Genomic DNA, 27202 nt, shown 5'->3' with positions numbered 1-27202 from the left:
ATGGCATTAATGAAGATGGTCCCCACATACTATGAAGTGACAACACTCATCAATTCAAAAAATCAAAGGACCAAACTTGATGCTCGAGATAGGATAAGGGGCAAAAATATCCTTTCCGGCCTCCTCTTTCTCCAAAGTCCTCAAATAGAACTCCTGACCTCTATGGTAATAAACTTTCAAATACCATCTATTATTTTATTTTTTTTATAGGTCAACAGGTTCTTGAGCACGTGAGCCCAAAAAAAAAGAAAAGAAAGAAGAAAAAGAAGAAGAAGAAGAAAAGAAAGAAAAGAATAGGAAAGAAAAGAAAAGAGTGGAGGGCAAAGGAGGTCTGTTCCCTCCACTCAAGACCCCACGCATGCCCGTGTGACCCCCGATGACTAAAACACCATTCGATCAATGACCTCCCAATGTTTGTGAGCCTCTCAACATCAAAACACCACCCGATCGGCGATCTCTGATGTCAAAACGTCACCCGATCGGCAAGATCCTGACATCCATAATCCTCCCAATGTCAAAATGCCGTCTGATAGGCAAGATCCTGACGTCCATGAGCTTCCCAATGTCAAAGCACCGTCCGTTCGATGACATCCTGACATCCTTGAGCATCCTAATGCCGAATTCCATCAGATCGATGGCCTCGATAACCCTGGCTCCCCTCCTCTCATCAGCACGCCTCCGACATCAAACCCCATCGGATCCAAAGCTTCCTTGCGTCTGGCCCCATCAGATCTATTATCTCAGGGCCTCCTGTACTCCTCCGCACCTCCCGACATCTAGCCCCCCAGGTCGGTGACTTCTTGGCCTCAAAATCTTCCAGACTGACCGTGCCCGAGTTTGCTGCCTTTCCGCATGTGTTCCCAACATCCAACCCCATCAGGTCGGTAGTTTTCCGCTGTCAAATCCCTTCTGCATCGATGGATTTTTGACGCCAAAATCCTCCATGTTGGCCATCACCAGGGTCTTCCGCATGCCCGCATGCATTCACGGGGCCAAGACCCTTGGATTAGTGGTTCCCCAACATCAAACCCCATCGAGCAGACCTCTTCACATTCGTGCTCTCTTGGTATCACACCCTGCTTGATAGACCACTTTCGCATGCTCTCGATGTCAAGCACCATCAGACCGATGCTTTCTCGAGCTACCGTGCACCTTTCAGAGCTAGGGCCAACAGAATGGTCCTCATCGAAGCCTCCGATGCTCCACTGTGCCTCCCAAAGCCAAGACCGACAGATCGGTCATCACCGAGATCCTCGACACTTTTGTGCGCACACAAGGACTTCGATCAACTCCGCATGGATTGTTTCTCCTTCCTACAAGGTCTCTACATGCATCTAACCTCGGACAATGCCGAGGAGACTTGTGGGTCTCAGAAGCCCAGATCAAAATTGATCCAAAAAAAAAGAGAAAAAAAAGAGAGGAGAGAGCTTAATCTCTAGTCAAAATGAAAATGATCCTAAGCACAGATCAAGCTTGAGTCAAACAACAAACATTCAAGTAAAACTTGCAAGTTCTCAAACAAAAACTCCTAGTAAAGGACTCTTAAGCTTTTGTTTGCTATTTTTTTTCTTTTCTTTCTTATAGGATCAAAGGAGAAAAGTAGAGCCAAACTGAAGTCAAAATTAAGCCAACATAAAGCAAAAACAAGTCTGAATTGAGGCAAAACTTAAGCCCAAGTTGAGGTAAAGAACAGGAAGGAGTCAAACATAACTCAGAAGCTCTCAAGCAGAATTTACAACCTCCATGGTCATAGATTCTCAAGCTCCATCTATTATTTTACTCCTTTCTTATAGGACAATAGGTTATCTTAAGCATATCTATTGAAATAAAAGAGTACCAAGCCCAAAAATAAGGGAGATATTAAATAGAGGCTTGTCAGGAGACCTAGCTCATCAAAAAGCTGACCTCATTAGAAGGATGAAGATTGAGCTTAGAAAAATACCAACCTTAATAGAAAGATCAACAGAAGCTCATCAGGAAGCTTAGCTCATCAAAAAACCAACCTCATTAGAAGGATGAAGGCTGAGCTCATGAAAAAGCCAATTTCAATAGAAAGCTATTCTTATCGGGAAGCTGAAAGCTGACCTCATCAGGTGGCTGAGCTCAACAGAAAGTAGTCCTCATTAGAAAGCTGAAAGCTGACCTCATCAGAAAATTGAGCTCAACAGAAAGCAGTCCTCATCAGGAAGCTGAAAGCAGTCCTCATCAGGAGGCCAAGCTCATTAGAGAGCTGTCCTTGTTGAGGAACTGAAAGCTAATCTCATCAGGAGGTTGAGCTCATTAGAAAGCTGAGCTCATTAGAAGTTCGAGCTCATCAAAAGGTCAGAGAAGGGCTGACCTCATCAAAAGGTCAAGATCATCAAAAATTCAATCTCTGGATCGGAAGAGCCTCGAATGATATAGAGATAAGATCTCCTAATCAAGGTCCGATCTCTGAATCAGCAGAATCTCGAAGGGTACAGAGATAAGATTTTCTTATCAAAATTCGATCTCCAGATCGGTGAGCCCTTAAGGGCATAGAGATAAAATCTCCTGATTAAAGATCGATCTTCGAATTGATAGAGCTCTGAAAGGCATGGAGATAAGATCTCCTCATCAAAGTCCAAAGCTTCAAAGGGCATAAAGATAAGATTTTCTCGTCAAAATCTGATCTCTAGATCGACAGAGCCTCGAAGGACATGAAAATAAGATCTCTGAATTGACAGAGCTTCGAAGAGCACAAAGATAAGGTCTCCTCATCAAAGTCTGATTTTTGGATCGATAGAGCCTCAAAGGGCACAGAGATAAAATCTTTTGATCAAAGATCGATCTCCTAATTGGTAGAGCCCCAAAGGGCATGAAAATAAGATCTCATTAAAGTCCAGAGCCTTGAAGGGCACAAAGATATGATCTCATCATCAAAGTTGATTTTTGGATCGACAGAGCCCCGAAGGGCATAGAGATAAGGTCTCCTCATCAAAGTTCGATCTCCAGATGGCAGAGCCCGAAAGGGCATGAATATAAGATCTTTAGATCGAAATTCTATCAAATACCAATCTAAGAGTCGAAGTTATCTGAAAATTCTATCAAATACCGACCTTAAGGTCGAAGTTATCTTAAAAATATTAACCTAAAGGTCGAGGTTATCTTCAGCTCTGTAAAATATCGATTTGAAGGTCGAGGTGATCTTAGATTTCTATCAAATACCGATCTCAAGATCAAAGTTATCTTGAAAATATCGATTTAAAGATTGAGATTATCTTCAACTTTGTAAAATACCAATCTGAAGGTCGAGGTTCTCTTGAATTTCTATTAAAGATTGATTCGAGGGTCGAGATTATCTTCAACTCTATAAAATACCGATCTGAAGATCGAGATTATCTTCGGCTCTACAAAATACTAATCTCAGGGTTGAGATTATCTTTCAGCTCATATAAATACTGACCTCAGAGTTAAAGTTATTTTGGTATTGTATCAAATAAAGATCTCTAGATCAAAGTTATCTTAGAATTCTATTACAGATTTTCGGATTGAAGTTATCTTAGAATTTTATTACTAATCTCCAGATCGAAATTATTTTGAAATTCTATTGTTGATCTCTGGATCAAGATTTTATCAAATATCGATCTACGGATCAAGGATATCTTAAAATTTTAATAAAAATCTGATTTATTTGAGGCTACATCAGATAAAGATTTGCCACCTTGAACAAGTTGAGAACTTATTTCTTGGACTACTTTCGTCCAAAAGCAGATTCTTCAGACTCAGAAGTAGAGGACAAGTGTTGTAGGGGTTATCCCATCTTATCATAAAACTGACCTCAACTGAAGGCCGAGCTCATCATAAAGCTGGCTTGAATCAAAGGTTGAGCTCACCATAAAGTTGACCTGAACCTGTGGTTGAGCTCATCCCAAAATCGACCTGAATCAGAGATTGAGAACATCATGAAGCCAACCTGAATTGGAGGCTGAATGCTGATCTGGCTCAATCCGACTCATCTAAACACTGACCTGAGCTATTTGAATTGACTTTTGATGAAGTATTATGATCAGTCCATATAAATATCAATCTAACTCATTTTAATTTATATAAATATCAATCTGAAGTAAAGTATTTTATATATTCGAGACGTTCGAAATATCATATGATGCTTGATCTTACCTCGATCTTTTATCGAAGTGTATTATTATTTTGACAGTGAGTCATCCGGTGAAAGCTGGCCACGATTTCACATACAACCATGTTACAACTCATCTTCAGCTGGCACATACAGTTAAGTATGATCTCATTTCTAGCTAATACATACAGCTATACTCTAGCTCACCTATAGCAGACCTCCAACGGTCTAACAAACTCTTCTAACAGCCTAATAAACTCTTTAATGGCCTTATCAACCTCTTTATAAACAGAGGACCAAGAGATCCTCCAGGTAAGTTCTGACTCCCAAGTCCCAAGCTCAAACTAGAGCTCAAACTAGAGGGCAACTCTGTCGTTGGAACTTTAGCTCCCACAAAATCATAAACTCTCTAGTTCCATACAAATTCTCTTGCTCTCTATTATACTTTTTTTACTTTTTGTTCTCGAGGCTCAAACTGACTTAAGCATCGGATGGTCAAAGATTGAAGGATCCCCATCAATTTTTGACTTGTTTCGTAGATTCCTTCGAAGGAGACTCGGATCGGATCGCTACAATCACTCCAGCATGATTTCATTCAGTCTCTCCGCCTGAGATTTTGAGCCTCGTAGCAACAGTAAGCATACTAAAATTTTCTTTAAAAATATATGTTGTATTTAATTATTTCAACATGCCTCAAACTATATAAATTGCATGACAATCATTTAATGTTTATAACATATAATGTCACGATACTCCAAAAAGATTTAAATAGGTGTGAAACTTGATAAATTTGAAATATATTTGATTTGATGGTGTTTGCATTGTGTATTTATTTTGGTGGGTTGTGGGTAGGGCCGGATAGGGTACTACCCATCCGATCCTATCCACCATCTGTATGGATAGGATAAGGATTTCAAATCCTCATCCGCTATAATACATAGGGTTGGATGGTGGGTAGGGGGATGGGTAGGGTATGGTTTAGCAAAATCCATACCCTATCCTATCCATTGACATCGCTATCTTCATCAGATGATCCATTCTTACACTGCTTCCACTGATTCTCTATTGCTGATGCTGTGAGTCATGTTGCTTGAATTTTTTTGCATTTGTTCAGGATTTAACTTGTCATTCTTTGAATTGTGTGTTCCTAAATTTTAGTTTTATTATACACACGTTTGGGAAGTTGATGTCTTTGTGTCTCGATCTTGTTGGCAATGTTGTTCGAGTTTGCGAACATAAAATGATGAACATAACAAATGATGGAATTGGACCTTCCATGGACATGTCGTTTTATTTGGTTTTGCTTTTCTGCTTTTTGTGAATAATTGAATCCTTGCAACGGAGCCCTTAATATTTTATTATCATTTTTGAGGTTTCTCAGTTTTTCTATTTTCATTTCTTGGTTCTTTATAACTGGATAGATAAAATGGAAAGGTGCTTCTAGGATATTATCTGAGTGATGCATACTTTCATGAGGAATAAAACATAGAATAACAATAAATCCTGCAATGTCGTACATCTCAGTATGTTGGAAAATAAAGAGGATCAAAGAAAACAAGTTGAATATGTTATAAATGGGGATGTTAAGACGAACATGTGCAAAAGTGAAAGAGATATAATCAGAGATGAGTTTCTTAGAGAGACTTATAAGAATTGTATAAATCAAGTATAGAATTATGGGAAATAGATTTGGATGGTATGAGCATGTATACCAAAAATATAAGGGCTTGTATAAGAAGGTCACTTTAGTCATTGTTGAAGGATGTAGTAGGAGGGAGATATCTAAGGTAACATAGATGAAAATTTTAAGAAAGGGTGTAAAAAGGCTTGACACCAGATGTAACCCTAAATGGATGCTTGACAATAAGGGTTGCTAAAGGCATTCGAAACATCCGGGATAAGGTTTGGTGTTTATGGTTCCTCATCGGTTCTATAGATCAATGTGATAATTTTGATTAGCATTTTGTGGCAAATAGTTTCTGAGAAGTGAAAACTTAAAGGTTTGTTTGGATTGTTGGGCTCAAAATTCTATAGGATTCGTAGCCCAACCACTAAAAGTATGGAATTATAGGTTGGGCTAAGTAGGTCATTTTTTTTTTCTTATAGAATTTGGGCCAGCTCACGTAAAAGATAGCTTGGATAATTGTAGGCATATGCCTAACCCAGCCTATAATTCAATATTTTTTATGGTTATACTGGCTAACCCATGAATCCTATGGAATATTAGGCCCACGATCTAAACAGGCCCTAAATGGGTTGATTGTATATATGGGCTTATGTCCAATAAATTGGTTGGATATGGGTCTATATTTTGTTAGCCCAATAATAAATATGTTGGGTATGGGTTGAGGGTTTTTGGACTAGAAGTTGACCGAACCTGACAACATAAAAGACAGCTTGGATAGTTGTAGACATATGCCTGACCCAGCCTATAATTCAATATTTTTTATAGTTATAATGGGAAAACAAGCGAAGCTGCTGACAAGTGGAGGTCAACTTTTGTCAAAACCGGGGTTCAACTCAAAGATCGGGATGCTGTAAACCAACTCATTAAATGCTTTCAAAATCCTTTGCAAGGTTTACTCATCATGACTGGCTGCGAGGACTTTGCTAGCCTTTATGTTCGAGGTCAGAAACGAGAGATAATGATACAAGACGGACTTTGACCTTTTGTTCAAAATTTTTTCGGAAACAAGAATGCGCCCTAGAAAAAGGCACAACAAGGGGTGCATGAACTTCACCAAGTTGTTAATTTACAGCAGAACCCTCAAAGAAAAATCATTCCTCTCAACAGTGCTAATGCTCAATGTCCTGTCTATCTGCCTTACCAATCAAATCGGAATGGTCGGCAACAACAAATTCCACAGGCTCCTCCACCTCAACAAGCTCCTCCAGACATGCGAGCTGTGCCACCCCCACATCAATTTGACAGAAGAGCGGCCTTGCAACCCAAAAGAGCTCATTATCCTCCATTGCCGGAAACACTCCAATCTTCACTTAGATGGCTGCTCAGAATGCAATCAGATACCCTCCGGAGAAAGCAAAGCCATGGCTCCTAACCTTTTTTATTCAAAGTAGTTTTGCCCATTCCACAGATATCCAGGCCATAACATTGAAGGTTGCATCCAATTCTGGAACATAGTCTATGACCTCAATGATCAAGGCATGATCGATTGGCAAGGACTAAGAGGCCAAGATCGAGCAAAGCAAAAAAAAAATTGGCATTTATAAAGATCCTCTTCCGGCCCATAACCAAGCACCACCAAAGCCAGCAGGGGCAGCAAACATGATTGATAGTAGTGGAAAATTGAACCCTACTCTTCTCATTCGCAAGATTGAAAGAAAACATGAATGCACTTTAGAAGAACTTGAAGAAGGCCTCAAAAAAAAGACCAAACACTGTCATGCCCGACTATGTGTGTACAAAAAATGACTCTCATTAATCTAAAAATGTTGTACCACCATGGGATGGCATGTAAAAAATAACAATTGGTCATTACCCAAAACCTCAAAGGCAAATGCAGCCAATTGAAGAAGAAAGAGTCTACATGCCTCCCCCAAGTCCGAAGATAGTGATCCCAACAAGGAGAGAGCCAACCCTTTCCACCACGATGATGAGAGCAGAAGCTTCTTCCTCTTACTCCCGAATGAATGATTCCCGAATTTAGAATCGAAGCAAGTCCTCCGGCCATCCACTTTCCGGTTGAGGCATTCCAAGGTGATTATACCTTCATCAGCTTCAGTGATGAAAGCCAAGGATTGTCTCAGAACAAGTCGGGACACTTCCTCTCTACCAAAGTGAAGCCGAAGCAAGTCAAGCATGCCCAGCTCTAAGATCCGGAAAGATATTCACTCGCCTCCCCTACCAATTCACGAAATGGATTGCACCTCCCGTTGTGTCCCTGTCTTGAACTTCTGAATTACCAATTGGCTTTTCGCCTCCCATATTATCTTACTTCTTCTTTGGCTATGGCTATTAGTATTACTTTTCTTGGTTTGGTATTATAACAAATATGGGTATTCTTTGCTACTTCATTCCTCCATTTGAAAGGAATGGTAGCGCACTCAACCTCCTTTGTGTGCCGCGCCTATTTATTTTATAGTTTCACTAATTTCTATGGAAACCTGAAGAAAGACCTTTTATTGCATGTTCCTTTTCCATCTAGAGCGGAGATTGCCCGAAGGTACGATTCCGATCCTCGATTCGATGAGTTTGATCTTTTCTTTCGAGGGTTGAGGACAAGAGAAGAGTAGGGGCAATCAAAGCCAACACCACGGATAGTTGAAAACGAGCAGGGGAGGCTACCCTTATGAATGAGAGTCGGTATAATTCCGGTCTGGACCCATGAATCCTATGGAATATTAGGCCCACCATCTAAACAGGCCCTAAATGGGTTGATTGTATATATGGGCTGATGTCAAATAAATTGGTTGGATATGGGTCTATATTTTGTTAGCCCAATAATAAATGTGTTGGGTATGGGTTGAGGGTTTTTGGACCAGAAGTTGACCAAACCTGACATGACCCAACCTATTGTTACCCCTAGTTACAACAATGTGAGAGGGTATCATCTGAATTTAAGAATTTCTCACAGCTTCATCCATAGTTGCTCTGCATATTGATCATGAAGTGGGATATCATTGATAGTTTTAGAATTCTAGTTGCAGAGGAAAGAGGTAGAACTAACATTCCATTCTTGAAGATCGGAAATCTTCTTAGGAATAGCAGTTTTCCATTGAGAAGAGTAGAAGGAGCATCTCAGTCATCCGAAATTCAGAAAAGTAAACAAGGATTTGGTGAAGAATTTGCGGTCTTTTGTTAATTTCTAATTCAATACTTCTGGATCCCCACCCACCAGATCTCATTGAGTTCAAGAGGCTCTATGCTTCCTGCATCTTTCAATATTCCATAATACCTTTCTCGTTCTCCTTTTTATGTGAGTATTACCTTTTGGTGAATCTACCTTTACTGATGTTGAAATCTTGGTGCCTCGTCCACTTCAGGTTTCAGGGAGGTATTGGAGAGGTTAATACAACAGGTGGTGGCGTAGTACATTAGGTATAGCATAATATGGTTATTGTGCTGTCCTCTTAGGTTTTCTTATTTGTTATGAGTTGATATATGTTTCTTACATTCCTTAGAGTATCTATACGTAACATTCGTACTTTAATCCCTTTTGTTTGACATAATGACAGATTGATATATGTTCAAGGACTTATTCATCACATAACTACTTTAGTAAGATTCCCTACTTTAGCAACAACACAACTTCAAAAAATACAAGTTGTCAAGTGTAGAACCCTGATCCTGGAGGAAGTGTTGTTGTTTTTTGTTTTAACTGTTCATTTCTTAAGCTAATTTCTATATGATAGCAAGACTTGCTAATCAACATCATCGTACATAAAGAATGCAATCCTTTGGATGCCATCATAATTACACCCTTTTATGGATGCAGTTGCACAGGCCCGTCACTGCAGAACAAATGGCTTCCACATTAGCTGTTCAGGACTTGAAGATTTGAGCTGAAGCTTCATTATTTGCTGATATATCATCAGGAGAAATATGGTTGCCTAGACGGTAACGATCCTATTATCTTCTGGCATTAATTTTACTTAGTGATCAAACCTTTCTTCCATCCTCATACTCAATCTCATACATGGCAAATGTTAGCATTCCTGAATTATCTTGAGGCGCTGAGAACTCTAGTCCTCCATCAGGTGTATCTACCCAACTGCTGTTCATATGCTTTTGGAGTTCAGCTTCTTTAGATGCTATTCTATTTCCTAGTAAATGGAGCCTGCTGATTGCTGGATTGGAATCCCAACCAAAAGCAGTTGATGTCAGATTAAGATTAATAAATAAGCAGTTGGGTGCAGCTACCCAACTGCTGTTCATATGCTTTTGGAGTTCTTTAGATGCTATTCTATTGTGTGCCAGAACCGAGTAGATGGAAAGGAACCTTCCCTGTGACTTCGAGCCAGTAGACTCCCAATAGATCAACAAACTCAGGAGAATCATCGGTTCTCCTTTTGCAGTAGCTACCTTTGCTGCCATCTCCACCCAATATTCTGTTGATCGCTCTGATGTTGATGTTAAACCTTTCTTCCTTCCTCCCACTGCATGCCTAATTCATCTATGGGTTGTTTATATGATTCTATCATTGCCTAATGGAAGCAGGTTAACTTTGAAATTTGGCATCTCAGCTTGTCAAGTGATTTGCATCAGGTTACTTGTGTTAGTTTGATAAGTAAATTGTGGTTGTATATGATAGATTGATTCATGCGTACTTGTTAATCGATGGATTGGATGTTCAAAAGAACCTGCAGATGTACACATCTTTTCTGAAAGTCTTGCATTTCATTCTCAAATATTGGGTCCCTTGATCCAAACCATCATTAGGTTTTGTGTTTCTGAGTATTCGTAGACTTGCCTATCAATCAAAAGTTGAAACAGTTTTTTTTTTTTTTTTTCGTTTTTTTGTTTGTTAACTGATAGCTTGTTGTTTGCTGTGTAAATTTCTAATGGCACTAGCTTTTTCTTTGGCTAAGAAATCATCAGGAAGCTTTTGATGACATGATTCTGAGTCTTATGACTGTACTATGATAAGTTATCCTAGTAATTTTGCCAGTTTGACTGCAGTGGTAATTAGATCTTCAAAATGAATGGTGAATAATGATTCATGGTTCATTGAAACTCTCCCCTAAACATGGCTTCCTGAGATTCATCGACAGGCAAACAAATTTCACCAACTGAAAATCCAACATGAGAGGAAAAATTTTGCTAGAAAAAAATCTTGTTCACAAGGGGGATTGTCTCCTCTTGTTATGATTGGGGATAAGCGGATAAAAAGTCTGAGCATGGATCATCATCTACAGTGTGCAGGCTGCAGCGAAGAGTGCTTTGCAGTCTTAGACCGCCACCATCAGGAGATGGATGGTTATCAAATAATGTGCATCATGTATGTACTTGTGGACCACGTTGTTTGATGGCCATTCGGCTTTTAATGGTGGCCATCTAAAGGTGCATAGCATTCCACAAAAACGATTCTTTTTTTTGATAAAGAAAAAAAAGATTCTTGTTGATGTCGGCTGGGTGGAATGGTGTAACTTTTTCAGAGTTGTCACCTGTGTAACGGAGATCATGTTCTTCTTTTGTAAAGCATGCTATCTCATTGCCAAGAAAGAGAGAGATGAGCAGAAATCACGAGAGCGTTAAGATTGCTTGCCCTAGAAATGTACCAGAAAATGAGTTTGAAACTGGGGTATTGCATCAATTGAGAATGTCTTGTTTGAGTTTTGGTCACTGGGCCAACATGGTTACTGGATTGGCTTATGGGTCCAAGAGTTGCTTTCTAATTTAGCTGGGTGATTCCCATCATACAGCTCCCAGGATGCCTTTCTTGATGGTTATGGTTGGTTAATCATTTATGCATGTTTATGAGAATTATATTAGTTTGCAGTCCAGCAAGATTAACTTTGGTGAATGTAATTGTCAATTTATTCATGCAATGAACCCCACAAAACGGGAGGGAGGCGGGGCTGGCGGGTTAGTGGACCAGGTTGGATCTTATAATATCTCATTGCTGTTAGAAGTATCAATTGATCAAAAGATAGGATAAATTATAGAAATATTTCTTCAACTTTAATCTAATTTTACTTATATCTCTTATATTTTAAAAAATATCAAACTAGTCCTTCTAATTATTGATATGTTCTGATGTGGTCCAATCATTTATCTCTGTTAATAGAATTTTTTAAAATAACAAAAATATCTATTTCTTCATCTTCTTCCTTTTTCCTCCTCTCTCCTCCTCCCTCTTTCTCCCTCCTCCTTCCTCCTCTTCTCTCTTTTTCTCTCCTTCTCACCCATTTCTCCTCCTCTCCTTCCTCTTTTTTCTCCCTCCTTTCTTGTCCTCCCTTTTCTCCACTAATTCCTCCATCTCCTCCCCTTCCTTCCCATCCATTTCTTCTCATCCTCCTTTCACGGCAGCCCCTTTTACCTCTGTCCCTTCCCATCGGCAATCTATTTTTTTCTTGTTCTTCCTCTCCACCTTCTTCTTCTTGTCCTTCTTCTCTTCATCGAATCCATTCTTTACTGATGTCCCTTCTCTCCTCCTTTTCTTCCTTTCATCTATTTTTTCTTCTCATTTTTTTTCCTCCTCTAAGTCCATCGATGAATAAGTAATATTTTCATCCATTAAAAGAGAAATCTAATACCTTTGATTGATAAAATAAATAGTTGGATCATATTGAAATATATCAATAACTAGAAGGATAAATTTAATATTTTTTAAAGTACAAGATGTAAATAAAATTAAATTAAAATTGAAAAATATTTTTATAATTTATTAAAAAAAAAAAGATAACATCTCCATATTATACATATTAAACAAACAGGAGAGAAAAGAAGTTATATCCTACTTCAAAATTCATAAAAAGTTAAAATAATCTGTAAAAAAGTCGGAAAAACAAACAGAAAAATCCGGCGGAAAATAATACCCAACGGGATGCGCACTCTTGTATCCATGTAATGTGGGTCCCATGCGGAAAAGGAAAGCCAGCGGAAAAGGAAAGCCAGCGGCATGTGGACTCCTGCGGTAAAAGATAACCCAGCGGAAATTATTCCTGGAACGCGGGTTTTTCTATCCGTGCGCTGTGATTCCGCATGAAATCGGAACGAAATTTCGGGTGCGGAAAGCTGGATGCCTTCAACATTGGACGAAGTTTGGTGGGACTGGGAACCGCAAAGTCCAGATTAAGATAAACATGAGAGGATTCCCTAAAGAAAGGGAAACAGGCTCCTCGTCAATTGCCGGAGAGAGAAGGGCGCAAATCTACGTCCCATCTCAAGTTGTTAAGATACATGACAAACTTCGTGCTCCATCATGAGTCCAATTATGCATTGAAAGTAATGTCCTATCACATCCTGCATTTTAAAGTTTGTAGTGTATGTGACATATATTGGTGGTGACTGCAGAAAAATTTTCCTTCCTTGATCTATATACCCAGGGGAGGACTTATGTGAAAGAGATGGACCTTTTTTTTCTTTTTTTTTTGGCACTAGCGGACAACCATATTAATCTAAAATAAATATAATTTATGATATTAAAATATAAAATATTATCAAGTGCCTGTGGATAGTCATTATCTTGACATCAAATCTAATCATTGATATGCTCGGCGATAAAAAATGATCCCCAATCTACGGTTACGTTCATCTTCCAAGAGATATGTCCTCCATGAAACTTCTTTTTTTGAGTGGACCTAACAGGAATTGGGTGAGAGAAAGCCAAAAGTGCAAATATTCTACATTATTCACATTTATTACTTGTTATAATTAATTTATTTTATTTCACAGTCATGGATGTTTACCGCTTCCTTTGATGGCACTTGAAGTTAAAATAAAAAGAAAGGTTAAATTGGTAATTTTGAGGTCAGAAACTTGGGGATTGAGAAAAGGCACCAAATCATGGGAAAACATATGAATAAAATCTCTTTTCCAAAGAATAATAAGTGGGAAACAAAATATGATGAAAATGTACAAGCGATTACAATTTGTTGATACAAAAATAAAAAAAATAATAAATTATTATAACATGATGGCACAAAAATAAAAATAAAAATTTTGTTATGGTTCTAATAATGTAGAGGGCATCAATATTCCCACATCGATTGTGAGTCAAGGAAGACTCACACTTATAAGGAGAAAAAAATCTTTCCGACGTGAGATGCTTTTTAAAGGACAAAACCATGAGGCCCATGGATCAGAACGGACAATACCTCACGTGACGGACCGAGCCCTTGTCCGCAATAATGGCACACCAGGTAGGGGTCGAGGTCTGCCTCGGTTTCTTAGAGCTGAGGTCTGCCTCGGCTGACTGTGGGACTCCTCGAACTGTACACATCAGAGTCTCCCTTGACTGGGAGGCTCTGTTGTAGTTCTAATAATGTGGAGGGCAAGACTGTCCACATCAAAGTCCCCTTTGACTGGGGGGCTCTGTTGTGGTTCTAATAATGTGGAGGGCACCAATAGTCCCACATCGGTTGTGAGTCAAGGAGAACTCATGCTTATAAGGAGAAAAAAATCTTTTCCACGTGAGGCACCTTTTAAAGGGCAAAATTATGAGGCCCATGGACCAGAGCAAATAATACCTCACATAACGGATCAAGCCCTTATCTGCAACAGATTTCATTGATAACTTCAAATTTATGCTATTCAAAATTCAAATTCTTCAAATTATAAAATTTTAATATATAGCTTGATATGCATCGAGATAAAGATACTGCCAACATCCTAGCATGCTGAGGTAGGTACTGTCGATACCCACCTCAACTTTGAGTGCAACTATTAAAATCATTAAGAGGCAAGTCCTTTAATAAATATATCAGCAAGTTAATCATTAGATGAGATAAATCGAATATGAAGTTGATGACGAGCCACTCAGTCTCGAACAAAATAAAAGTTAATTTCAATAAATTTGGTCTGAGCATGAAACATAGGATCGGTAGTGAGATATATGATAGATAAGTTACCACACTAAAGTATAGAGGGTTTAGAGAGTGAGAGACCTAATTCATGTAGTAAAAATTAAATCCAAATTAGTTCAATAATAGTGTTGGCAGGCCCCTTGTATTTTGATTCGGTACTTGAACACATCACAATGCATTGCTTTTTAGCACTCTATAATATGAGATTAGGGCTAAGAAAATATTGAAGCCCTTAGAGAATGTTGGTCATAAGGATCATTTGCCCAATTGATGTCGAAATAGGCATGAAGAGAAGATGATGGACCTTTGGTTAAATAGTAACTATAGTCAATAGTATGCTTCAAGCAGTGAAGCACATGCTTGATTACAAGCTAGTGCATGAAAGTGGGCTTATTCATAAACTAACATACTTGATTTATTATAAATAAAATCAATATCAAGATATGTAAGAGTAAGATTCTGAAGCTCACTCATCATATTTTGATATTGAATAAGATCAAAAAGTGGTGAACTATCAGAATGAGAGAGTTGAGACTCAATAGATATCGGTATTGAGACCAGTTTAGAACCATCCATGTTGATTTTGAGAAGAATATCAAAAATATACTTTAATTGAGTCAGCTAAAGTCCAGAAGTAGTAGTCTTAGCCTCAATGCCCAAAAAGTAATGAAGAAGGCCTACATCCTTCATGGTGAATTCAATTTGTGGAGAACTAATAGATCATCTAATAGAGTGGTAAGAGTTCTAGTAAAAATAATATCACCAATATAAATAGGAGTGCCATGTATTTTTTGGTGTGCTTGAAAGAGAGAGACATCATGCTTAGACCCATAGTGAAAGCTCAGAAAATGCAAGTGAGAGTGAAACCAAGCACATGGTGCTCGTTTAAAACCGTAAAGAGAATGTTGTAGTTTGCAAACTTAAGTGGGATGGTTTGGGTCAATTAAACTAAGAGGTTGTTTCATACAAACGTCCTTAGTGAGGTATCCATGGAGGAATGCAAGTTTAACGTCCAACTGCCTAATGGACCATCCTTCAGAAATGGTAAGAGAAAAAATAGTGCAAATTATGATAGACTTGATAATTGAGTTGAACATCTTATCATAATCAACACTCTCTTGTTGATTGAAGTCTTTGGCAATGTGATAGATTTTATAGTGCTCAATGGAGCCATCAAATCATCTTTTGATTTTGAATATTCATTTGCAGCTAATGACATATTGTGAAGGAGATGGTGGAGCTAAAAGTCAAGTCCCATTAAAAAGCAAGGCATTATACTCATATGCCATCATTTAATGTCGTTGACGATCATGATGTGCTTGATTGAACCAAGCGGACTCAATAGAGATAGTGAAAACCGCAAATGTCATGGGATATTTTGGGTAAGTGATATGGCTTGAGGATACCATCCTTGGAGCATGTGACCATATGATGACAATCGATGTGAGAAGAAACTATCAGCTTAGGAACAATTGATTCAACAATGGTTATAGAACATTGGTCATATGTTGCGGTTGGGTCATTGTCATGTGTTTGTAAAAAATTGGATTGAGTTTGAGGACTTGGAGTTGGAGGGATGGGTGGATTTATATGGGTTGATGTTAATTGATTACTGAATCCAGATGCAAACCATGGTAAAGAAGAGGCATTAGGAGGGCTACTGGCTCGCTTAGGAGTGTCACTAGAAGAGTTTTATGCATACGGAAGTACCATCCTATTGAAGATAATATCTTAAGATATGAAAATGCGTTCGAACATAGGATGATAGCACTGACATCTATGAAAAGCTAGAGTCATGTGATGAGAGGCACATGCATCCATATACTACGTGGGATCAATCATGGCAACAAGATTTACTTGTAGAGAAGCAATTTCTATTTCATAGGATTGATTGAACTGATGGTAACATTTCAAGACCATGTGAGCATATTTATGAAAAACTTGATAATATAACTTATTTTGAGTGTGTCCATTAATAGTATTTGGTGGTTTTAAATTATGGCCCTTCTGGTGGTAAGATCTCTGTGGAGGAAAGTAAATGCTCCACGATTAGAGAAATTATGCCTTGGTTGCTATGCATGTTGTGATGGACTTTGTTGGTTGCCTTTTTGCACATAATTTGTAATTGATGAAATCCCATCCATAGTCGAATGAGTTCTGAAAGTTTAAAGTCTCAGTCAGATACCATGTTAGAGAAGAATGCCATGTAGTTCTTCATCATTAGTGGTGAACCCCATGATAAGATGTATAGAGATAAGGTGTTCATACTCTGGACCAAGGCTAAGCAAGATTTGATAGGTGATACCAATCTATTAATGGCAGCTAGGTTGTTCGATATCTTCTTTGCCTCTTGTAGATAATCATTTAAAAAGAACAGGCCTTTGTTAAGAGCATGGAAATCTATCATAAGGACATTGTAACATGCTTCACTTTGGATGGTATCAAGCCATTTGAGAGCAAGGAAAAAATTAGTGCATGTGGCAATTCGATAACATGAACCATGACTGCATGGGTTTGTTGTCTAGAAGCCATGCCAAAGTAATTTGATCATGGAGAAGCCACGATTTATAGGCCGGATTAGAGATTGACTTCTCTATTCTTCTATTATCGAAAGTTATGACAATCATTGGAGGTGAAGGGGAGGTCATGCCGTCTACAAAATTCTATAGTTGATTGACTGTTAAGAGAGGTTGAATATGTGCTTTCCAAATAATAAAATTATCCTAATTAAATTGAATAGTAATTAAACATAGAGTGATAGATGTAGGCATGGAGTTGGAGGAGGATGCCATAGAGATAGCTAAGATTGAAGGCTATGATACCATATGGGAAAGAAGAATATACGGAAAATAAAATATTATCAAAAACTTTTCCTACCTCAATCTTGTGTGGTGGTTATGTATATTTATAGTTGAAAATGTAAAAGAGATTATAACCAGGATGACAAAAAGATAGAAAGAAATAATAAATGGATTCCTAGGATTACTCCTAAATTTATGCTATTCAAAATTCAAAATTCAAATTTAAATTGCTTAAATTGTGGATCCTTGATATGAGGCTTGATATGGGGCTGAGATGAAGATACTTCTGATAATTTTTATTTCCACATGTATTTAGTTTATGATTCGATTGAAGAGAAAGAATTTTTTTTTTTAATTTACTCAACTCTAATCTCTTAAATAGATTTAAGAAAAAACTATAAAATTTGGTAAAAGTAAGATATCGATTTCTTTTCGCTCCCATCAATGATTTATAAAACAAGATATATACCCTATATTTATGCTAGTGAGATTTATCTTTTTACAATCCTTGTTGAATTCTATTATAGTTTGATTAGGACATAGCCTTCCCAATATAGTTCTGACCGGTGGAAATAAATATGAAAAGCTAAAATCTAAGAAAATGTAGATTTCAACTCCTACATCAACATTGCCTGCAAATATTTTGCCAATTTTTTCTCAAATTGGGAGTTATGTCCAATCAATTTTTTTTTTTTTGAAAAAGAAACTTTTGGTTTGATTAGATCTATTTCAGAGACCAAAAAATGAGATTTGAGCTTAATCATTTAGTATGTTATATACCCTTGCAGGGTAGCCCCATATCATATAGCTCAAAAAGTTATTTGATTTTAAAAATAATCATCTCAGTTGAATGTTAAATGACAAGATTATAATCTTTAAAAATTCAGCACAAGTTTTCACTTTTCGATGTGATAGATTTCACTTGTGGACCCTATCCAGTCCTATTCTAGTAGTCAAAAGGATGTATATCAAATCTGATGATCCTTCTAGATAAATTTCACAAATAGATAAATTTCGCTAGGATGATGAAAATTACATATATGATGGTATGGTCAAAAATTTTATTTGTACAAGTTGAGAGGCATAGACCTAATGAGATAAATTACAAATAGAAGGAAGAAATTAAGATGCCATTTTACATCATCTTTTCTATTTTTAATATAGGTCATATTATGCTTTTGCCTTTCTTTCAAATTTTAAAAATATAAACGTGTTATGTGTAGTTAATTATTTTTAAAAGATTAACATTTTAAAAAGATTAATATAATAATGGGGATGAGAGTGGTGAAAATAGTAGTGAAGGCAATGGGCAATGATGATGGTGTTAATGATAGGGCAATGATAATATGGCAAAGGCAGCAATGATAGCGATGGTGCAGGAGGTGGTGGCATGGCAAAGAATACTGACAATATTGCAAAGATGAAGATGGTATTGGAGGCAACAAAAATGACAAATGATATGGCGATTATAACAGCAACAGCATGGATGGTGTCAGCAACGATGATGTGTGAAGGTAGCGACAATGATTAGTAGGGAAGATAGGGACGATAACAATAATTGCAATGATAATGATTGATTGTGACTGCGGTAGTGGTGGTAGCGGTGTAGATAGTAATCATAATGAAACATATGAATTTATAATCTTTAAAAATTTTTAAAATAAGAATTCTAATAGAAATTATAAGAAATTTTTAAAATACAAAGTAGGGACAGTAGTATGCATATGTTTATATATTTTTATTTTTAAAAAATAAAAATAAATAATAAAAGTTGTTACGGGAGTGTTCCATTGAGGCACACCCAAGATGATGTAGTAAGATCATGCCAGGTGTGGACCTAAGACTATCAATTCCATCAGCCATGCGGGTGAAGTCTGTGCCTGACATCCATGATTAACAGTTTAGATTCAGAGAAGGTAAAAAAAATTCCTCCCTCAATAAAAGGTCAGAACATGGTCTAACGGCCTATAGAGTTAGGTCTAATAAACTCATAGATTTACAGGCTCGACCTCTATACAAAAGAGGTACGAAGGAGACCTTCAGGTAAGCAACAATAACAAGTACAAGCGACTCCAGAGAAGGGTAAGTCCTTGAGGAGGAGGAAGGAGAACTCTCTTTGCTCTTTTGGCTCTCGCTCTTTTTTCTCTCTACTATTCCTAAATCTTAAAGCTCTGGCTAACTTAAGCATCGGAGGATCCTCTATCGGAACTGTGAACCTTGACGTCGCAGATCTCGAACGGCATCCAGCTAGCTCCAGCCATATATGCACCTCTGGAACTTTGCAGCAATAAAAATTATTTCCAAAGGTCTCTAAAATGGTCACCAGCTATCATACCATGTCGACATAACAAGGATTTACGTCAAGAGGATGGTGATAAAACGATAACCATGAACCAAATTGTGCAGCCCACGCGTTATTCGTTTCCAATACCTTTTTCTAAAGTTCTCATAGCCTTCTTTTTCCCCGAGCTTTCATTCATCCCTTCAACGAAACCTCCATTCCCGAGACGAGCATCGTGGTGGTGGCATCCACCGACACCTACCCTCTTAGCTTCCCCAAAAAATATTCCATGGAACAACTAGTACAAGAAAGGAATATGGATTGTTCGCTTTTCCTACTAGCTGCTAGTTTCGCTCCAATCCATTTTCGAGTTAGCCCATAGTTTCAAAAATTCGTGCAAATGGCTTGATCATGATATATATATATATATATATATATATATATATATATATATATATATATATATATATATATAAGTCGGCAGACTAATAGACGTCAAACTTTAAAATTTAGGAGAAAAATTAAATTACGCCACGTAGAAGATCACATTTCCTGGTCCTATATATAGGCGGCAAGCGAGTTGAGGCTCAAAGTGTGCATTGCGATCCGAAGAGAAACAAAGCAGCGGGAATTAAAGATGAGCCACCAACGACATCAACAGACCGGCCCTCACTGGAGGGGTGATCATCAGGTAATTTAGAAACGAAACATGTTATTATTTTTTCTTATTTGCTGAAGGAAAATTTCGACCAATGTCATTAGAGTTTTAGATTAATATTATCGAATGAAAACAATATATATGGAAGTGAAGGAATTTATTCGATACTCCAAAAAATCATGCATCTACTCATTTTTCGCCAACATATAAATGATAGTATGTTAAGATTGTTATGATTATATGCTGATTTGATCAAAATCTATGTTCATGAAAAATATTTACTTTCTGAAAAGAATTCTACATCATAATTCATCAGTTTGGTGTGATGTGAAAATAAAAACAAAAAGACTTCAAATATTGTCAATATGAGGAAATGATATTTCGACATAGAACTACTCATTTATTTTCTATTTTTTATTTTTTTTGTCATATAGTCAATATTTTCTGATTTCTGTCTTTCTATTCCATCGATCAATTTTCTCATGCCCATTTGATGCATGTTGCTAATAACAGATACAACTGCTTTTCATGACGTTTTCACAGGTTGTAATTCATGAAGAAAGGCATTCTAAACTTGTTCATTTCCCTGCAAGAGCTTTGGACATAACGTGGGGCAATGACACAAGGTTCTGGCAGTGGGTGGACCTAAAAGAAGATAAACCAAGGTATCAGACATGTATTTCTAATCTTAAATATTATAATCTCTTAAGTAGGTGAATAAAAGATTTCAAAAATGGAAAAAAAAAAAAATGGATGCACATTGTACTTGTTAGATTGGGAACCAAATCAATCTATCCTGCAATTTCGCTAAAACAAATGGCTGAAAACTATCACTAATGCAAATATCAAGTGCAGGTGGTTAAAATTTATTTATCATATGCTTGGGAGCCTTAACAGTAGCTTTTAAAATGGTGCTAATTTGTTTGATTTTTTGTTGGCCAGTACAAAGTTTCCGGAGGGTGCAGAGCTCATTCAGGTGAACTGGGTTGAAGTCAAGGGGACCTTAGCCGCAGATAAACTCTCTCGTTCAACAACATATGAAGTCCTTTACATAATCAAGTTTAAGGATGATGCGTTTGGGTGGCACTCATCCCACATCACCTTTCAAGTGACCTCCCCACACGGGCAAAAGAGCAAGAGAACTGTAGTCCTGGAGCCTTATAGGAAAGACAGCAACAAATGGCATGAGATCCATGGTGGGGAGTTCAGCTTGACCTCTCACACCGGGGAAGTGGCGTTCAGCATGTATGGGGATGATAGTGAGTGGTGGAAGAGAGGGATGATTCTCGGAGGTGTTATAATCAAGCCTAAATCGGCTTAAGAGCTTTCATTCGATAAAAGTTTATAAGTTCGGATCCTCTGCAATGCATGATTTGCACTACATAGAGCGATGCAGTTCTGTATGGATGCCACATCATTCCATCATTGAGATGGACAGGGGATACCCACCGACCGACCGACTATCGGAGGGCCCGACCGGATGTCGGCCCGACTGACCGTCTCCGACTGAAAGCCGGGAGTGACCGACTAACGGACGCTACTGACGGCTTTCCAATGGCCCAATCGCCGACTGGAGGTATGTCGGGCGTATCCCTCTCGATTGACCGGACCCAGAGGCCGACTCACATGAAACTCGCCGACTGACGGAGGAACCCGACGCCACTCTGCTGGCCACCGACCAAGGGTCGGCCGTCTCCTCCCATCGCCGTACAGCCGCCGGACCTTGTCAGCTCTGACACGGACATGCGGCACAGTTCCCCAGGGGCATTGTCCGCCGAGAGCGAAGTCAACCCTGGTGATTAGACGGCCACACGGCGACATGACATTTCCACGGCGGCTCTGACAGTCTACAGTGAGTTGACAGTTCCTCACTCGTCCGCGCCATTGATAACGGCGCCATACCGTGCTCTACTATATATACCGGGGAAGGCAACAGTGCAAGGGGTCGATCGCCCTCATCCAGATTTCGATATGGTGGATGCCCACATGCCATATATAATGCATGTTATATGCCGTACATTACGTCCTATTTGATAGTCATTGTCCATCTCCATGATCGGATGATGTGGCAGCCATCCAGGACTATATGACTCTCCATGGTGGAAGACGGACATCGTAGGGTATCTTAGGTAAAAGTTGTTGGAAAATCATGTAAGAAATACTTGGCCTCAGCTCCTTGATTGCGTTGAGCAAAATATTGCTGTTAAAGTCCTATTTGGTTATTTTTATATGTAATATTGTCGCCACCCAGCGATTATTATCATATATGGTTACTTTTGTGTGCATTGGATTGACATACCTATGTTGGCTGTTTGGATTTTGTTTTATATTTTTTTCCCTTTTTTGTAAGTAGTAAAGTAAAATCTCATCGTTACGTTTCACAAGTTATCCATATCAATATTATCTATGGTGGTACGTATTGTGCAGCTGATTGAGTGAAATCATTTTTGTTTTTTCCCCTTCACATCTACAAATAGCGACATTGCCTTCACAGTTGCGGAGAACAGTGGTTATGAACTTTTGGGCATGCTTGATTGGAGAGTTAGGTTTTGGAACCAAATGGGAATGACTAACTCTGATTCTAATCATTTGGTTGGGGGAAAATCTTATTTTCATTCTGATTATAAAAAAAAATAGAATATCTTAATCCCCAAAATTCAATCTTGGCTCTCTCATGATTTTCAAATCTTTTATGATTTTGACTCTAATTCTAGCCACGAACCAAATACACAAAAAGATGGCCATTCCGATTCTCATTGCAATTCATTTTGATTTCGATTTCGCTTCCGATCCCAAACCAACTGCACCCTTGATTGTCAAGTAATTTCAGTGGGGCAAAAGAGTAGACAAAGCATTCAGGGAGAAATCAAGTGTCATTTGGTTTGCAACCAAAATCGAAACTAGCATGGGAATCTGAATGACTACATCCCCTGATATGTTTGGTTTATGATCAAAATTAAAATAAGAATCAGAATGAAATTTAAATATTAAGAAAAAGCGAGATTGGATTTTGTAGGATTGGAGTATTTTTATTCCCCTCTAGAATTGGAATGGGAGTACTGGAACTCCACCAACCAAATAACTAGAATGGGAGACTCATTCATATTCCAATTTTAGAGTCCAACTCTCACTAATCAGACATGCCCTTAATGTCAGCCATCTAGATTGACTATCATATTTTGTTTAGTCTCTACCGGCCTTTTATTCCCTCAACTTAGTTTTCATGGCTATTTTTTGTTTAATTGATCCTAGACTTCCTTGAAAAATTGGTCAGTAAAGTCTTGCTTAGTCCCATGCTGGAATACTTTAAGGCATGGTTCAGACATTGAATGGCTAAGGAAATTTGTGGGTCTTCTTTTTTAGTTTAAGAATATAATGGCATTGTCTTAAATATGTAGTACTCAAGGCTCTTAAGATGATGAGAAGAGCAATCGCTTAGAAAGGACAAAAAGTGCTAAGCTCCTTATCTATCACAGATTAAATTCGATTCTCATTGTGATCTTAACCCTTTAACTTTTAGGTATTCTCCTTTTCTATAGAAGAAGTTTTTTTTTTTTTTTTTTGATAAGAAAAAAAGGGGAGGGGGGCGACCAGCATAGGAACCCTCTCTGGGTGTAACTGTGATAACCTGGCCCGATGGGCCAAAAGCCCACTAAGCCCACTTAAGAGAAAAAAAAAAAAAGGTGGAAGACTCCCGATCGGAGTTTTCTCCTTCCCCGATTCGATCAGAATCGGAGTCCTAGGGCCATTAAAAGACCCTAGACGAGCTCTATAAGAACCCCCCTCCTCTCCTCTAAGAGTAGACACATCAGTCACCGACGATCGTCGGAGTTCTTCTCCGATTTTTCCGATTGAAGCCGCGGCCCCTCAACTCGTGCTCGCCGCGATTTCACGCCAGTGGGGGTCATCGGAGGCGTGGTAAGTCCTTCCTCCTCTTCCTCTCTTTCTTCTCCTCCTTCTATGGCCTGCACACCCTCGCCGGCCGTCGGGATTGATGAAAAACTTATGAATAGGGGTGGCCCTGTTCTTCCCCTGTTCGGCCGAACCTTTCTTCCTCTTTTTCGACCACCACGCCATCGCCCGTGGTGCCACACCGATGTAGCATTTCCATGATCTTCCTATCTTGCTTTCCCGAGAGACCTTGGCCGCCGGCGACCGGCAATGATCGAAAAACAAGAGGAAAAAGGCGGGTCCCTTATTTTTCATTTGCTTTCTGATCTCTACCAGTTGAACCTTGTCGCCGGCCATCTTTGGCTCCACCGCCACCTTCTCCTATCGTCGGACCTCCGTCGTGCCGCCCCCTTTATCGGAGCCCGAGCCACCAGGGGGGACCTCACGGTCTTCCCCTGTTTCGGCCCAAGAAGGCCGCGGGAAAAAAGAAAAAGAAAAAGAAAAGAAAAAGGAAAAAGAAAAAAAAAGAAAAAGGAAAAAAAAAGAAAAGAAAAAAAATAAAATAATAAAATATATGTGAGAGAAAGTTTCTCTCATCTCTCTCTTAAGTCTTTCTCTCTCTAAAATTGGACTTCCTCTCTCTACACTCTCTCTCTATTTTTCTCTCTAAATTTTTTCCTATTTTCTCTCTCTAGACCCTTTTATCTCTTTTTATGAATTTTGTCTCTCTAGGATCATTCTCTCTCTCTAATTGTCTCACAGATCCTAGGATAAACTTGAGATGAAAATATGATGATCTGAGACTGCTTCAAAATTCGTGTAGTAGATTGGATCCCGATCCGATCCTTATTCGAAATTGATAACATCAATCATGGTTAATCCATATTGTGTCACCTTGATATGATCTTTGATGATCTCGATCATGATTGCACTTTTGAAGGATACGAAGATTCTCTCTCTACTTTCTCACTCATGATTGACTTTCTCTCTCTAAGAAGGTCTATGAATCCTGTACCAAGTCATGCCTTTATCTTTTAAGGGCTCATGTTGACTCTAAAAGATGATCCAAAGTTGCTTTGATATCCATGTTGTATGTCAACTTCATTTGGCCATATCAAGTATTTTTCAAACCCATTATTAAAGAACCTTATTGATTGATCTTGACCTTAATTCGATCTGTGCTTCACGATTTTTTGATCAAGTCACTTGAATCCGACCCTCAGATCAAAGATCCTGAATTGCCCTGGTATCTGGATGGTCGACATATCCGGTCAACAGTCCTCTTTCCTTATGATTTAATCTTATTGTATTTATAGAATAGAAATTGATGATGATTTGATATTTTAAATAGGATTAGCTGATTCTTCTAACGAAGTCTGAAGATCTAAGATGAACGAGGTAAGTAGATCTTATGCTCCTTATTTATTTTTAAATAATCATATTTTTATGCAAAGAATTGCTATTGATGAAATCATAATTTTTCATAAAATAAGGATCGGTATATGTGATATGAAAAAGAATGTTTTATTATGAGCATTGATTTCATGAATATGTCTTATAAAAATTGCATGATTATGAAGCATAAAATTTTATTGTTTTCCATCTATGTATATATATGTTTTAAGAAAAAGATATAATGATTTCAAAGGCTCTCAGATGGCTATGAATGAATCCCTTCGGGAAGGTCGACATCCGGAGCTAGCATCCACACGAAACATGGCCCTGCCAGCGGGTATAAAGTTGGCACATGAATTAAGAACTCTGTCGATTAAAAAATATGACCCTGTCACGGGTATAATAGTGACTTAGCATGAATATCTGTGAGCAATATTTTGAAACATGACATGAATACATGATAAAAATAATTTACGATTCATGATTGTAAAATATACATGATTTATGCATGCATGATGAGTTTATAACTTATTTTGTTATATGCTCTATAAATACTTTATTTTGTATTACCTGCTATTTTTTAAATATTGCATTATCATGAAAAATTTATGTTTGATCCGATAAAGAAGTGCAAGTTCTACTTACTGGGCTAGTGTAGCTCATATTCTTTTTATTTTCTTTTTGTTTGAATAGAGGAATAAGGTAGGATCGGCAAAAGGAATCCAAGCTTGAAGATCTGCATAGCAAGCTTGAAAATTTGATAGCAGAAGTTTAGTTATTTTATAATCACGGATTTATAGTTATTTATAACTATTGAGATTCGGTTGGTACTTGCCTTTGGATTTAGATGCTCTGAACCAATATTGGTTCGATTATTTGATGAATAATGGAATTGAATCTTTTTATTTAACAGATTTTAGATGATTATGATGGATTGGCTTCGTGTTATCGTGGGCTCCATCCCTCGGTAGCATGGCCGTGTTATGTCTCAGATTTGGGACGTGACAGTAACCATGAGAGCCCTTACCCCATTAAGGAATGTCCGATAACCCCCCATCAGTCATAGCCAGGAAGACTGTGATCCCAGGTTGGTGCGTCACCTCGCTGCTATCAGGTATATGGCTAACCAGATGCCGCTTTCAATACCCACGTCGTAGGTAATGGGGTATCTCGAGCAGAACTCATTGCATCCCCACATTTAATGAATGACTCGAACCTAAAGAAGTGTTTATTTGAGGGTGATACTGGAGAATAGAGATGAATGAGTGTCAGGCTACAGCTATAAAAGAATCATGCAAAGTAATGTTGTACACAAAACATGAAAAAATCATGCAAAGTAGTATCATACATAGAACATAATTATTGTCAATGAACTTCCTCATTATAATCTATTTTTAGGTTGATAAAAAGTTGGAAATGAAATTACGGCGATGTATTGTGGAAGAAATGAGAAGAACAAAATTCTACCCAAAGAATATATATATATAAGAGCTAGACTAAATAAGGTTGATTAGATATAGATTCGGATTCGATCAGATCAAAACTTTATAATAAAGATCCTACATCATTGACCTACATCATTGGATGTGATC

At 38.1% G+C, this 27202-nt stretch overlaps 1 protein-coding gene across 1 annotated transcript; it reads left to right on the top strand.

The window, feature by feature from the left end:
• Window positions 1-20212: 20212 nt before the first annotated feature.
• LOC105049219 (uncharacterized protein PHLOEM PROTEIN 2-LIKE A4) lies at window positions 20213-21780 on the top strand. Its single transcript, XM_010928797.4, has 3 exons — window positions 20213-20357; window positions 20868-20989; window positions 21267-21780. The coding sequence occupies exons 1-3, from the start codon at window positions 20304-20306 to the stop codon at window positions 21643-21645; spliced, it is 555 nt and encodes a 184-aa protein (XP_010927099.1). The 5' UTR covers window positions 20213-20303; the 3' UTR covers window positions 21646-21780.
• The last annotated feature ends 5422 nt before the right edge of the window (window positions 21781-27202 follow it).

The sequence above is a fragment of the Elaeis guineensis genome, chromosome 7, assembly GCF_000442705.2.
Source record: "Elaeis guineensis isolate ETL-2024a chromosome 7, EG11, whole genome shotgun sequence".
In the NCBI taxonomy this organism is placed as follows: domain Eukaryota; kingdom Viridiplantae; phylum Streptophyta; class Magnoliopsida; order Arecales; family Arecaceae; genus Elaeis; species Elaeis guineensis.
This window is presented reverse-complemented; position numbering and strand designations above follow the sequence as displayed.

Excerpts from the sequence above, each read along its gene's own strand:
- LOC105049219 (XM_010928797.4), top strand. The coding sequence starts at position 20,304 with ATGAGCCACCAACGACATCAACAGACCGGCCCTCACTGGAGGGGTGAT. Across the intron at positions 20,358-20,867 it reads ACTGGAGGGGTGATCATCAG|GTTGTAATTCATGAAGAAAG; the intron begins GTAATTTAGAAA and ends ACGTTTTCACAG. Across the intron at positions 20,990-21,266 it reads CTAAAAGAAGATAAACCAAG|TACAAAGTTTCCGGAGGGTG; the intron begins GTATCAGACATG and ends TTTGTTGGCCAG.